The following is a 15,603-nucleotide window of genomic DNA, read 5'->3' on the forward strand; positions in this document are numbered from 1 at the left end:
ATAAATATTTATTGACTGACTGTATGTACATACCACATGTATGTTGTTGTTTCCATTAGAATATAAAATCTTTGAGGGCAGGGACTGCTTTGCTTTAGTACAGTGATTAGCACGTAGGAAAAAAAAATTGATGCCTGAGTTTTAGCAACAATAATCCACATATGCTTTTCTTTAAATTAATGCTGATGCTTCCTTCCCTTCTTTGCAGAGGAGGATATATATGTGGATACTGTACACAGTCAGTTTTGGTTGATGGTTTTGTTGATTTTTGCTGAATTGCTTTAAAAGTTTTTATTCTCGGTAAGTGAGAGAAATATATTTGAAAATGAAGATGATGTAAAAACAAAATTTAAAATATATTACTACCAGGTTAAAAAAATGAAGATAACACACAACCTACCTTTCCTTAAAACAAAAAGATGTACTCAGAAAGTCACATTAAGAAGTCTCAGAGATATGGAAATGTCTCTAAAAAACACTTTCAAGCTTTGGTTCTTCATTTTAGAATGAAAGAATCTCAGATGTGGAACAGACTGTGAAGGACATTCAGTTTAATCCTTACCTGAATTGTAAACATCTTGTGTGTGTGTGTGTGTGTATGTATGTGTGCATGCATACATACATACATATCTCATGATAAATTCTTTTCTATGACATCATGAAAATTCTGAGACTTCCTTCGGTTTTACTTTCTGATTCAAAAGTGGCTGTCTGTTAATCATAGCTATTTTTTTCATAAGAACACCTAATTTCAAGCAAGAAAGACTCTTGGAGATCATCTATTTTCAAGCTGGAAAGGATCATGGGGATCATATAATTCAACCCCATCATTTTAAAGTGAAGAAACTGAAGCTTCAAGAGGCTAAATGACTTGCCTGTGGTCATACAGTATATGAATTAAGGTCTTATGATACTAAGTTCATTGATTTCTTTACTTCATCACCTGTCACAATTATTAAAACACTGTAATACTGCAATACAGAGTAAGTTAGATTTAATAAAAATAAAATTTAATAGGAAAAAGGTAAGGAAGAAGGAGGAAATGAAGGGGAAGAGAAAGATTCACAAATATATATATATGTATGTATATATATGTATGTGTATGTATATATGTATGTGTGTATATATATGTATATATATATCCTATTGCCTTCCCAGTGAAGAGTACTAGAGCACAAGCAGAATTAAGTTAAAAAAATGGAGGCAGATCTAGTTTTTCTTCTTTTAAGTTCAGGAAATTGTGTTTGGAATGCAGCAACTGTTCATGAGAGTCACTGATTAAAATGGAGGTCAATAGCTAAATCCTTTAATTCTAAATCCTCTGCTTTTTCTACTATATCACACTGATTCCAGACTTTTTATATATATGTACACACACACACACACACACACATACACAATCCCAGATTTCCAGAGATCACTGGCAGAATTGTGGCGTTTTAAGAATTGAGGAAGAAGCCGAAATAATTAGAAACTCTCTAACAATTAAGGGTCAAGTCAAGTGAAGAGGCATTTATTAAATACTTATTGCATGTCAGGGACCATGCTAAGCACTAGGGATAACATAGAAAGGCAGAATGTGATCCCTGTTTTCGAGGATCTCCTAATCCAATGGGGCAGACAACACATAAACAACTATGTACAAATAAGACATGTACAAGATAACTGGAGATAATCACAGAGAGGTACTAGCAGAGGGGAGGTTAAGAAAGCCTTCTTACAAAAAGTGGGGTTTTAATTGAAGCCAGGAGGCAGAGATGAGGGAGAGAATTCCAGGCATGAGGGACAGTCAGTGAAAACACATGGAGCCTGGAAATTGAGTTTCCTGTCTGAGGAAAACCTAAGAGGCCAGCATCACTGGAATGCAGAGTATATAGAGGAGAGTAAGGAAAGTGGAAAGGCAGGAAGGGGCCAGGTTTTTGAAGACTTTAATAGCCAAAGAAAGGATTTTATATTTGATCCTGCAGGTAATGGGAGCCCACTGGAGTTTATTGAATAGGATGGTGACATGATCCAACTGGCACTTTATGAAAATGAGTTGGACTGCAGTGGGGAGAGTCTTGAGGCAGAGCAATCAACCAGAAGGCTATTGTAAATATATCCAGGGATAAGGTGATGAGGTCCTTCATAAGATGGTAGTAATGTCAGAGGAAAGAAGGGGACATATGTGAGCAATATTATAAAAGTAAAATCGATAGAACTTAGCAACTGATTGGATATGTGTGCGTGTTTGTGCATATGTGCATGTGTGTGTGTGTATGTGTCTGTATATGTGTAGGTGAGAAAGAAGAGTCACAGATGATATTTAGGCTGTGGGCCTGGGTGATTGGGAGGATGGAAGTGCCCTCAGTAATGACAGAGAAGTTAGCAAGAGGGGAAGGCTTAGGGGAAAACATAGTAAGTTCAGTTTTGGACACTAAGTTTGGGGTATCTATGAGATAACCAGTTTGAGGTCTCCAATAAACAGACGGCTGAGGCTGGAAGGTCAGGAGGGGCTACAACATGCAGTATTTATTATATAGGTTTTCTTTTTTTGTTTTTTGGAGGGGGGGGAAGTAAGGCAATTGGGGTTAAGTGACTTGCCCAAGGTCACACAGCTAGTAAGTGTGTCAAGTGTCTGAAACAGATTTGAACTCAGGTCTTCTTGACTACAGGGCCAGTGCTCTATTCACTGTGCCACCTAACTGTCCCAGATAGGTTTTCTTGAAATGGAAATTTCTGCTGACCATTCTTTGGGTTTGGCTAAACAACTAGTTTTCAATTTATGACTGCATTATCATCTAAATTATTTCCATTCTAATTCATTGAAAAATGGAAATCTGTGAATGGTAGCTTTCAATGAACTAGGTGATCTCTTAACAAAGGTATCAGTTCAAAATCCTGTGACCCAGTGTGATAGTAATGGCAATTAAAGATTCCCCTGTATTGGCTTGGTTTTCAAATTGATTGTGTTAAAACCCAGAGCTTGTTAATCCCACCTGTGGGATGGACTTGTTGATGTGAAAAGAAAGTCCTGAACTGGGAGGAGCTGGTGACGTAGATTTGGAGAGACAAGAGAGAGGCAGTAGAACTTTTTGGAAGCAGCACCTCGTAGAGGCAGAGAGAGAGACTGAGAAGGATTGCTGGGGGACACTTTGAATTGCCCTGGACTTTTGAGACCTGCCCCCTGAGCTACCAAGGACTGAGGAGACATGGCTGTTTTGCTGGTACTTTGTCTGTCTGTTTTGATGTTGTTTTGCCAGATTTGTCCACTGGTGAAAGACAGTCCTGTTGAAGAAGTCCTGGAACCTGGCTGTTGGCTAAGAAGCCCTGAGACTGTCCTGCAGACAGAGAGTGAATACTGTCCACTGGTGAAGGACAGTGCTGTTGTTGCAGGGGTCTGGAGACTGTCCTGCAGACAGAGTGAATACTGTCCACTGGTGAAGGACAGTGCTGTTGTTGCAGGGGTCCGGGAACCTTTGTGTTGGTTCAGAAGCCCTGAAGAAGGATTTTCTTGTTGTATGTTTACAGAAATCCTGGGAGAGGGTTTTGCTAATGTTTTCAGGGGTCCTAGGACTGTTCTACAGACAGAGGATGAATTAATGAAGAGACTGGCAATGTATCTTGTGGCCTTGCTAAGCCTTGTCTCCCCAGGAACTAAGATTGATGAGAACTTGCCTCCGGTCAAGATGAAGAAAAGACCTCCATTTGGATATTAAGTGCTGTGCTTAAACTTGATGTAACTCTGGGGTAGATTCAATTGTGATCCAGGGGTGGGGAACTTTTGACCTTTTTGTGTTCTATGGTTGAGCAAATGAATGTACTTTACTTATGTTTGGAAACTAATCTCCATTTGAGAAGAGGGACTTTGTGGTGGACTAAATGAAGGTACAGCCTAGGGGTGGAGTAGTATTTAGAACAGGGACTTTATAATTGATTGAATGATTGGAAGGTCCTGGGGTGGGGTAGTACTTGGAGATTATTTAATCACACTTAGTAAATGCTGTATTTTGAATGATGTCATGTTTTGACCTTCTCTGTTCTTAATTTGCCACTGAATAAAATGGAGAGCACCTATGCTGGTATTCTGAACCTTGGGAAGTTGCCTTTCCTTGGCATTACATTACACCCAGAAACTAGCATATTCACTTAACCAAAAAATTCTATTCCCCTACCATTCAAAATAAATAGGACTTGCGACTGTTGTATTTACCAAAACTACTGGAAGGGAAAATACTACTAAAGTATAGCAAGTTAAAACTTTGATTTTTGCTTTCTACCAGGCTTGTAAGTGCTTTGGGTAACATTTTTATTTGCTTGTGAACTCATAGACACTAACATCAGCCTCCAGTGTTGTAGCCAGAAGCATTAATTAAGCATTTTTAACTCTGATTGTAAAAATATTCACCAGAGCTTATATTTCATCTCTATGCAGTTACTTTATTAGACTAATAGGATTTTAGGGTTTGGAGACCTTTAAGCAGAGAAAATCTTGCAACAGTAGTCCATTCCACTTTTAGACTGCTTCATCCTTTTTTCTTTTGGTAAATTTTTAATTCATTTTAAACTTAAATACGAAATGAAAAAAGAAAAAATATTCCATGTATACAGCAGAACATAAGGGAGGATTCAATATAAAACAAAAAATTTCCATTTCAATAAAACCTACATAATAAATACTAAATGTTATTTTCTAAGCTACATAGCTTTTCTTTGCTTCCTTCTAAGTTTTCTTTTGTTCTCTATTGTGTACTTTTTACTTCATTTTTTTTTCTTTCCCAAAGTCTTTCAGTTTGTTAAATGTCCTTTTTTTCTTTTTCATTCAGGACGGTACTTACTTTGCTGAGTAAGTTACCTTTGGTTCTAACTCCAGCTCTTTTACTCTCTGAAATACAGTATTCCAAGACCTATAGTCCTTTAGCATAGTAGCTGCTAGGTCTTGTGCAATCCTTACTGTAGTTCCACAATATTTAAATTGCTTTTTTTCTTGTTGCTTGTAACATTTTCTCCTTGAAACTCAGCTATGACAGTCCTGTAAATTTTCCTCCTGGGATCTCTTTCAAGTGGTGATTGGTGGATTTTTTCTATTTCTGCTTTGCATTCTTGCTCTAGAACTTCAGGACATTTGTCCTTGATACTTTATTGTAATATTGTATCAAGATTCTTTTTTTTTATTGTAACTTTCAGGTAGTCCAACTATTCTTATATTGTGTCTCCTTAATATGTTCTCCAGATCAGTTGTTTTTCTGAGATGTTTCATGTCCTCTTCTATTTTTCATTCTTTTGATTTAAATAAATCAAATCAATAAATAAATACATTAATCCATCTCCAGGCTCCATGTTTTCAGTGGTTGTGAATTCACATGCCTGGAATTCCTCTCTGTCTTCATCTCTGTTTCCTAGCTTCCTTCAAGTCTCAATTAAAATCCCACCTTTTGTAAGAAGCCTTTCCTGACCTCCCCTCTGCTGGTGCCTCTCTCTGATTATCTCCAGTAAATCCTGTACATGTCTTGTTTATACATAGTTCTTTATGTGTTATCTCCCCCACCACATTGTGTGCTCCTTGAAAACTGGCATTGCTTCTGCCTTTTTATATATCCCTAGTGCTTAGCATGGTAACTGACATATAGTGGGCACTTAAATAAATATTTCTTGATTTGATTTTCAAGGAGAGGCCACTTACCACCTCTCTAGGCAAGCTGTTTTACTTTTGAACATCTTTAATTGATAGCAAGTTTTTATCAACATCAAGTCTAAATTAACTTCATTGCAATTTCTACCCATCCCCCACGGTTCTGCCCTCTGGGGCCAAACAGAACAAGCCCAATCCCTCTTCCACATGACTACTCTTCAACTACTTAAACACAACTATCACCTCTCCCTCCGAAGCTTCTTTTCTTGAGGTCAAACAGTTCAAGTTCTCTCAAGCAATACTCACATATCTTGGAACTCAATGCCTTTTACCATCCTAGTTGCCTTCTCTCGGAAGCTTAATTCTCCATCTTATATGTCTCTATGACACTCTGGCGCCCAGAACTAAATGTAACGCTCCAAATGAGGTTGACAAAAGCCATGTACAGTGAGATGATGACTTCCCTATACCAGGAAGCCATACTTGTCCTAATATAGCCCAAGACTGCATTCGTTTTTTGACTATCATAGTACACTGATGACTCCTACTAAACTTGGAGTACACTAAACCCCCAGATGATTTTAATAGAACTGTGGTTTATTTATGCCTCTCATACCTTATATTTGTTGAGTTGATTTTTCTGTACCTAAGAGCAAAGCCTTTATATTTATCCCTGAAGAATTCCATCTTATTTGATTAATCCCAATGGTCTAACTTGTGTGTGTTTACTATCTCTCCAAGCTTTCTGTCACTGAAAATTTGAGGAGCATATCATCTATACCTTTAAGTTACTGATAAAAATGTTAAACACCATAGAACCAAGGACATTTTTCTGGGCTACTCCACTGAGATCTGCCATGCTGACCATTCTTTGGCTATACAACTCGTTCTCAATTTATGATTGTATTGTCATCTAAATGATCTCTCTAAGATAGTATAAAAGTCCCCTTACAGGTAATTTACTGCAATTGCCTCAACATATGGATGAAGGAACTGAGGATAACAGAAGTGTTTTGCCCTAGATCATATAAGCTAATTCGTGACAAAGGCAGAATTCAAACATAAGTCTCCTGACCTGCCATTCAATGTTCTTTCCATGAGACTATCATTGCCTCTAAGACTCAACATCATTAAGATGTGAAAGAATAAAAGCCAATTCGTGATGATAGAAGGCCTTTATTATAAACTGATGCTGTTCCCTCCCCTCTTTCAATAGTTTCAATAGTTGTAGGTGATGGGGGAAGAGAGTGATACACAGGAGGACTGAATAATTTCTTTTATTACACTGCAAAACGTACATGACACTGCAGGTATATTTTACATCATAAATGAATGGAAAAAGAAAACTACATAAAGCGTTTTATATAATCACTTTACCTTTGTGATGAGGAGTCGATACTTCTCAACCAGGTGGTCGTTGTTGTGGCATCCTGCAAGAAGCTGCCATACTTCTCCTCGAAGAGCCTCAGGGACACCACTTCTTACTAAGGATGATAACTGCTTTGGTCTCACACTCAGGTTCAGATGCCTGAAAATGAAGCCACGGCTCATTATTGGGTACTCAAGTGCAAAAAAAGAACATAGGTAAAATGAAACATAGAATAAGTTACAAGTATAGAAAAAAAATGTATTCCTGTAAAAATTTAGATTTGTTTATTAGGTCATTCATGCCAAGATTCCACAGTTGTCCAAACAAAATTTTAAACGATTTCTATGAAGTTTGTTATTCTATTTAGCATAAAACATAAAAGGTTACCAAAAAATACTTCTACAAACAAGAAGCCAAAACTAAAATTATTTAAAAATCCAGTGAAACAATATAGTTCAGCTGACAAAAAGTTTAACATGGTATTGATCCACATTATCCCCATCTGACACACAATTAAATCTATGCCTAGATGCCAAACATTTAAGTTACTACTTCAATACCCAAACAAAATTTACAAAGGATTTTCTGAGTACAATTATACAATTCTTGAATATAGTTAAACACTATACAAAGCAGGTATCCACAGTCAAGCTTTCAATAATGACATCTTACTATGAATAAGAAGACCAAATAATAACAGAACATCTATCCATAAGGCAACCTAGAGACAAAAGTATTTATTTCAGTTTGAACACAACTACAGAGCAATGAAATCCTTGGAAGTCACCAACCTGAAGCACTCTAACAATGCTGATGAGTCCGTCTCAATCTCTGTTTTCATAGACATCTAATGTGATGATCAAGTGTAATGGCAAGCAAAACAGGATTTTTTGCTGTTCTTCCGGATTGAGTTTTAGCTAATCAAGTACCTCTGACCCTTGCCTTTGATTGGAAACAGTATACATTGTATTGCCCCAATAGGCCTAAGGGAATTTGAAGATCTTCCCTGCCCCTTAACAGACTAAATGTAATCACACGGGAGCCCATGGTGGGAGGAGCCTGCAAAAAGGAACAGGAAGGAGAAGATAATACATGAGCAGAGCTGGGATACCTGTAGATACCTGGGATATGTGATACCTGTTTTAGCCTATGTGTGAATCCAGGCAAGAGCTGGGAGCAGTCAGCCCTGTGGAGAAGGAGCCATGGGGTTTGGAAGCCAGCTTCTAGTCAAGAGTCCAGATGAAAGTACTGACTGATGAGAACTTACTGTGATGTAGGGGTCGATGTCGTTTGTACTTTCTGCTACTCCTTAAAGATGATTTGCTTAAGGATGACTAGAAGCCAGCCTCTAGTCAAGATGAAAGAGGACTATACTTGATACTCTGTAGGAACTGAAGAGATTGTAACGTACTGTGACCAAGGGGTGGATGGTGGTCATATTTTTTTCTACCCTTTAAAGATGACTATAGGGGCAGCTAGATGAACACTTACTAGCCATATGACCTTGGGCAAGTCACTTGACCCCAATTGCCCTGCCCTCCCCCCTCCAAAAAGCAAAAAAAAAAAGACTATAAGATATACTGAATGATTTGTTTTGTTTAAGATTATGTGGCCACCTTAGTAATAAGTTGCTATGTTACATTGTTATCAATGTTATGCTTTAGTTTCTTGAATGTTATGCTTTAGTTTATTGCTGAACAAATAGAGTTCACTATATTAAACCATTAGACCCTTAAAGCTATTCACAGCAGCAATCCTCAGGAGAGCTGCTCGTGATTGGCTTTATATCATGATTTAAGAAATACTCAGTACATAAACATGGCTCTAGATAAACTTCTTTCTTGTCATTTTCCAGCATTTAGCAGGAAATGGCATTTAAAAACCATGATTTTCAAATAACCAATCAGATAATCAAAATATACATGGGGACATTTAACAAATGAATGTTATGGTGATGATGATGAGGTACAGGCTCTGGGAACCCCCCTTGAACTCTGATTAAATCGTCTCATTTGATGAGGCATTTGCATGAGGCAATAAGCCTTACATTGTGGCTGGGCACAAATCTCTGTTACAAGACTTCCCACCCTTGAGCCTATCAAAATATCAATCCACCCTTGAACTGGCCTAGCCCACCATTGTCTGTAGTCTCCAGGTGCCCTCCCACATTTAATCACTCATTGACCTCATTAACTCCTCCTGAAGACCCTCCCAAAACTCCTCCCCTAGACCACCCCTAGATTCCTCTCTCAACCTTCTGGATATAACACCCCATCTTGTCTCCATGTTTGTGAGAGAACACAGGCTTACTCTGTGTCCAATACAAGTGAACATTTAATAAACTTTACTTTTCTTTGGCTGACAGAAGGCTTGAGTCAAATTCATTTGGCAGGAACCAGCATGTTAGTATTTTAGGGACACCAGAGAAACCCTAACCCTCTTTATGGGTAACCTCTTCATTTTTACGGTTCCCTGACTGGGAACACTGCTAATCTCAAGCTCTTCTCCAGCAGGGACTGGAAGGGATGTAAGCCTTTCTTTTTCCCAAGTACCTTGGAAGTGCAGGGTTTTTGTTTTTTTGGGGTGTGTGTGTGTGTGTGTGTGTGTGTGTGTGTGTGTGTGTGTGTGTGTCTGTGTGTGTGTGTGTCTGTGTGTGTGTGTGTGTGTGTGTGTGTGTGTGTGTGTGTGTGTGTGCTGACCTCTCAGCTCTCATTAGGTCAGACAGCTAGGAGGCTGTTTTGTGCTCAGCCTGACCTCAAATTCTTGGTCCTGTGCAGTTATTTTGGAGAACATTCCTGGACATGTGTGCAGCTTCTGGAGATAAGGACAGACACCCAATCTGGAAGTGTAAGCCATATTCTTTCAGTTCTCTTGGCGCTAGGGAACTGGGGAAAACTTTTTGTGGGGTTTTTTGGTTTGTTTTTCGAGGCTTACTCTCAAACCTTCCTGTATAGAGGAAGGGACTTCCAGGCCCTATGCCTGTAGCTCCCAAAATTCCGCCTTTGGGTTGTCTTTTACAACATTGGAAAAAAGTTAGTTTCTCTGGAGATCTTAAAAAGGAAAAGTTTTTTTCTTGCAACACTGTTTGGCCTAGGCATAGCCTAGAAGATGATGAACTGTGGCCTGTTTTGGGACTTTAAAAGATAATACTCTCTTGTAGTTAGAATCATACTGTTGCAGAGAAGGAAGATGGAGAGGAAGGTGCCTACTTAATGACTTTTGTTGAAGTTTCTCAGAACAAGGTTCTCAGGAAAGACTGTGAGATGCTTGAAGCTAGAGCCCCTCCATAGAGGGGCAACGGGGGCCAATTAAATGACCCCCTTCCTATGGCTTCGGCACCAGCCCCTCCCCCCTCAACAACTCCTGCTCACATCACTGAGGCAGTTCACTTATGTGACAAGTCTAACAACTAGACAGAGGGCAATCAAGAAGAATCTAATTACTTCTCCCTCTACAAAACATACGTATCTTCTAAAAGTAACTAGATAAAAATATGTTATAATATCATCTTTCTGACTTTCTCATAATATTAAGAGGGAGGAGTAGCGAGGTGGCGCAGTGAATAGAGCACCAGTCTTAGAGTCAGGAGGACCTGAGTTCAAATTCAGCCTCAGACACTTAACACTTACTAGCCGTGACCTTGGGCAAGTCACATAACCCCGTGACCTTGGGCAAGTCACATAACCCCAACTGTCCTGTCCTTCCCCTTCAGAAAAAAAAAGCAAAAAAAAGATAATATTAAGAGGGAGATGAAGGAAATATAATTCTTTTAAAGTAAGTCTGACTGCCTAGGGCAGTGTTTCCTAAACTTGCTAGCAGAACCTTTTCTGTCCCTTTTCATCAACTTAGCTGAAAGGAAATAAAAGATTAATAAATTTTTTAGGGCCAGAAAAACCCTAAGATATTCAGTCCAGGCCCATTACTTTGCTAATGAAGCAACTGAGACTCAGAGGTCAAGTGATCTGTCTGAGGTCATGTAGCTGAGAAGTATTAGAAATAAGATTTCAATTTAGATCTCCTGATCTGAGGTCCTGTGTTTTTACACCACAGCTAGTTGCTTCTGACTAGGCTTGATTATTCTTTTCAAGATTGAATTACTCTAAGGTAAATATCACAGCAAACCAAATGAATTTCTGGAAGAAAATGGAGGTTATTATTATAAAACTTACCATCTTGACAGCAGTTCACCCCAAGTTTCAAGAATTTTCTCTGCACATTCTTTGGACACATCCCCTGATCCACTCAAGAGAGGCTCATCATTATCTTTAACAAACAGAACACAAAGATAGTATGACAAAAGGGACTGTATTAAGTAGAAAAATGAGCTAGGTACTTAGACCTGCCTTGTTTTTATTGCAAACTTAGGTGCTTTGATGAACAGTAATATTTACAATAAATCTGACTTATGGCCTTGTAAAAAACCATCTCTGTGTACATACATTTAATAGTCTCAATTAGGGGGTTGGAGGGAGAGAGTGGAGTTGTGGGAGAGACATGAGATATATGGGGAAGTTACTGTTAAAAAGTCCAATATTTTCTTCTATTAAATAGGTAAAAATACAAGATCAAAATGGTACTGAGTTAAATCCTATATCTAAATTATATCTTTTAATGAACTTCATGATAATGTGTATATAGTCACATTTAAAGTTAGGTAAGTCAATGCAATATAATAATGATGATAAGCATTATTAATATACTGCTTTAAGGGTTCCAAAGTGCTTTATAAATATTATCTCATTTTATCCTCACAACACCACTATGGAATAGGTGTTATTATTCTCCTAATTTTATAGGGCCACATAGCTATTAGGTATCTGAAGCCAGATCTGAAATCGGGTCCTTCTGAACTTTTGTTTGCCTTGGTTCTCTTATCTGTAAAATGAGGAAAACAATAGCACTTACCTCAAAGAGCAGCTCTGAGGCTCAAATAAGTTAATATTTGTAAAGTAATTTGCAAATTTTAGAGTGTCATATAAATGCTAACTATCATGTTATTTTTATTATTTCAAAATGTTATTCTCCTGATATCATTATAAAAAGTAGTTATGAAAAACTAACTATATGTCAGGCATTACACTTGGTACTGATGATACCCTGCTTGCAATGGATTTACATTCTAATGGAGAAGATAACATGTATGTATATAGGCATATTCTAAATAAATGCTTGATATTTTTGGGGAAAAGACACTAAGAGATGGAGGGATTGAGAAAGGTTTCATGGAAAAGGTAGTCCTTAATCTGAGCCTTGAAGGAAACCGGGGATTCTAGGAGGTGGAAGCAACAACAGCAGTAGAAAGGCAGGGAGATGAAGGTCATGTGAGGAGCAAAGTCACAAGTCACTGTAAAGTTATAAGAAGTACAGTGTGGCTGGATGATAGTGTACAGGAAGGGGAGTAATATATAATAAGGCTAGAAAGACAGGTTAGGGTCAGGCTGTGAAGGACTTTAAAAGCAAAACATAGGAGTTTTTATTTGATCCTATAGGGAAACCAATGGAATTTACTGATGAGGGGAATGATATGGTCAGATATGCACTTGAGGGAAATCATTTTAGAGGTTGTGTGGAAGAAGGATTAGAGAAGGGAGAGATTTGAAGGAGAGGTTCTAATTAGGAAGCTACTACAATTGTTCAGATGAGAGGCAAAACGAGTCTGAATCCAGGAGGTGGCTATGTGAGTAGTGAGAAGGGGTCAGAAGGGAGTGATGTTGCAAATGGTGAGACAACAAATTCTCGCAACTGACTGGATATGTGGGTCAGGGGAGAGTGAAGAGAGGAAGATAAAAAAGACAAGGTTGAGAACCTAGGACACAAGAAAGATCGCAGTGGTCTTGAGAAAAATAGCACAGTTCAGAAAAGGTAGGGGTTTGGATATGAAAAATAATGAATATTATTCTGGACATATTGGCACTAAATTTGGAGTCAGAGCATCTGGGTTCAAATTTTACCCTTGTCATTTACTCTCTGTCATATACTCAGTGTATATGCCATTTAAATTTTCTGGATCTCAGTTTCTTCTGCTAAAAAAATGAGAGGAGCAGACAAAATGGCTCCCAAGGTCCCTTCCAGTTTTAAATCTATGATCTTATGATATGATTTCTATTGTAAAGAGATATAAACAGAAAATGGTAGGAAAGCCATATCCTCCCTTGAGAACTTATGAAATCCCTTTTATTTCAGACTCAGCAAAATTCAGATTTACTGAGCTTTCTCCTACTGGTAGAAATTATTATATGGAGAAGGGAAACCTATATTAAGTAAGTTCGCACAGAAACCAGGCAAATCTTGATGAATTTAAAGAATTCAACAAATGATAATAAAGATTATTTACAATAATTTCCATTCGTAAATAGTGTTTAATATATAAAATTGCTTTCCTTTAATAGTTTTAATGCATAGGTTTTATAGGAACTCTTATTGTCATTTTTTTTCTAGGTCTAATGACTATATAGACATAATTTACCTTAGAGCAGTGATTACCAACTCTGGAGTCATGACACCTAGAACATTTGCTGCATGGTCAACCTTGCCCATAATTATGAAGAATATGCCACAATTACCAAGATGATATTATCTCAGAGAAGACAGCCTTAGGATTTGCTTTTTCACAAACAATTATTGAGCAACAACTATTTCTTAGACCTTTCATTATGTGCTGAGGGGAAAATAACGATTAGTAAGACCAAGGCCTTGACCTTAAAATCATCCAGTCTAGTAGATAAATGAAGGCAAATGGAAGAAGACTATATGATGTAGTAGTAAATGCACAGATGTGAGAATACTATAATTCTGACAATACTCCTGGTCCACTGGCTATGTGATCTGGGCAAATCATTTCATCCTTCTTGACCTCTAAGTCCTCATCTGTTAAATGACATTACTGTCTTAAGTGATTTCTAAGCTTTCATTCATTATATGGCAAGGACAATATTAATTTTGCATTTGATAGGAAATGAACTGGTTAAGGCTCAAAATAAAAAAAAAGTTTTATTTAAATCAGCGTATTCAAAATGTAATCAAATCTTATCTTTTTCAACTCTAATACTTTTCAATTCTAAAACTCTATGACTGGAAAAAAGCACTGAATGTGGAGAAAGAAAGCCTAGGTTCTAATTCCACCTATACTACTTAAGAGTTCATGGCCTTAGACAAGTAACTTAATATTACAGGCCTTAATTTTCTCATCTTTAAAAATAAGAGGCCTGTATTGGATGATCTCTTTTAGTCCTGAATACTATTATACCAGGAAAATGAACTATATTCCCAACTGTATACTTTGTTACTTTAAATTAGAGTTAAGTTTCTGTGAGATACTTATCTTCTTGAACCTTCTAACAACAATAAATTCTTCTGCATTTCAAAATGCTTTAAGGGCTAAAGTATTATTCAGTGGATTGAAGTGGCATCAGTAGAGAGCTGTTAGGACTTACTCAAAATTGTAAAAAAACCAAACCAAAAGACCGTAGAATATATGTGCATATATATGTATGTATATAAACTAACACATAAAAGTTTTGATTTTTTTTCAGTTTTTTTTTCCATTTTTTCCAATTCCACTTCCAACTGGAAAATAATACCAGATAATACCATGACTGCAAGCAATTGAAGCTGTAATATAAGTTTAGCTTAAATCTTACCTTCCTCTTCATCATCTTCTGGAGGGGAAGGTATCATTGAACTCTGGGACCCTGACTGTGGCAGGCGAAGGGAGGGACTGGCTGTAGTTTTTCTCCTTTCTCTTTCTGATTCACTCTCCAAGCACACAACTTCATATAAAGTGTCAGTGTTACTTTTTCTGTCTTTCTGTTTTATCTTTAGGAAAGAATTATATGAATTAGGTCCATTCATTAATCTGTGCTTTTGATTAAATTGTAGCATTCAATTCAGTAAGCATTTAAGTATCTACCACATGCAAAGCACTATGTTGGTTCTGTAGCTAAAAGAAAAACTAAATGAAAAAATAATCTCTGCCCTCAAGGAACTTACATTCCATTCCACTTAGTTAAACAACATGTACAAAGATAGGCAAATATAACTTAGAGAGAGAGAGAGTAGTTAGTGGGAATCAAGGACATAAAAGGCAAAGACTGGAGGTCAAGAAGGTAAACAAAGTTTTTATAGGAGTTTGGTTGTGAAATAAGAATATGAGGACAAGATTAAGTGAAGACTTTTTAGGGATAAGAGAAATCTGGGTATGTGTGTAGGTAGCAGGGAAGAGCCAGTAGATAAAAAGAATATGATGATTAGAGGATGGGAATGATTGAAGAAACAAGCTTTCCAAGGAGAAAGGAAATGATGAAATCATTAGTACAGTTAACAAGGGTTTGGCCTAGGAAAAAAGAAAAGCCAAGTCTTTATCAGAGCAAAGTAAAAGAGAATGGTGCATGATATAAAATGGCTGTAAGGTATGTAAGATAAATGACAATTGAGAGTTCAAGATGGAAAACCTCTATTTTCTCAATAAAACAGAAGCTGGGGGATGGTCATGGAGGGAGCTTCAGGAAAGAGGTTTGAAATAGCTGCTTTGGGAAATGCAAAGGAACATGTGGTGAAATAAAACGCTAAAGTTACTAACACACACACACACACACACACACACACACACACACACACACACACA

The 15,603-nt window shown here is 37.5% G+C and overlaps 1 protein-coding gene across 5 annotated transcripts in view; it reads right to left on the reverse strand.

Moving 5' to 3' along the window:
• RABGAP1 (RAB GTPase activating protein 1) overlaps nt 1–15,603 on the reverse strand; it is a 215,354-nt gene that overhangs the window by 102,012 nt on the left and 97,739 nt on the right. For 4 of the 5 annotated variants that reach the window (XM_069073725.1, XM_069073726.1, XM_069073727.1 and 1 more), the window contains exons 11-13: nt 14,621–14,795; nt 11,150–11,243; nt 6,989–7,139 (exon numbers count right to left, since the gene is read on the reverse strand). In XM_069073725.1, coding sequence (XP_068929826.1) covers nt 6,989–7,139; nt 11,150–11,243; nt 14,621–14,795 — 420 coding nt within the window. Of the gene's footprint in view, nt 1–6,988; nt 7,140–11,149; nt 11,244–14,620; nt 14,796–15,603 lie in introns of those variants that run through there. The other variant, XM_069073729.1, reaches the window with a different exon arrangement.

Source organism: Petaurus breviceps, unplaced genomic scaffold (genome assembly GCF_028583685.1).
Source record: "Petaurus breviceps papuanus isolate PSGF00001 unplaced genomic scaffold, PetGlider_PUasm1.0 90879, whole genome shotgun sequence".
NCBI lineage: Eukaryota > Metazoa > Chordata > Mammalia > Diprotodontia > Petauridae > Petaurus > Petaurus breviceps.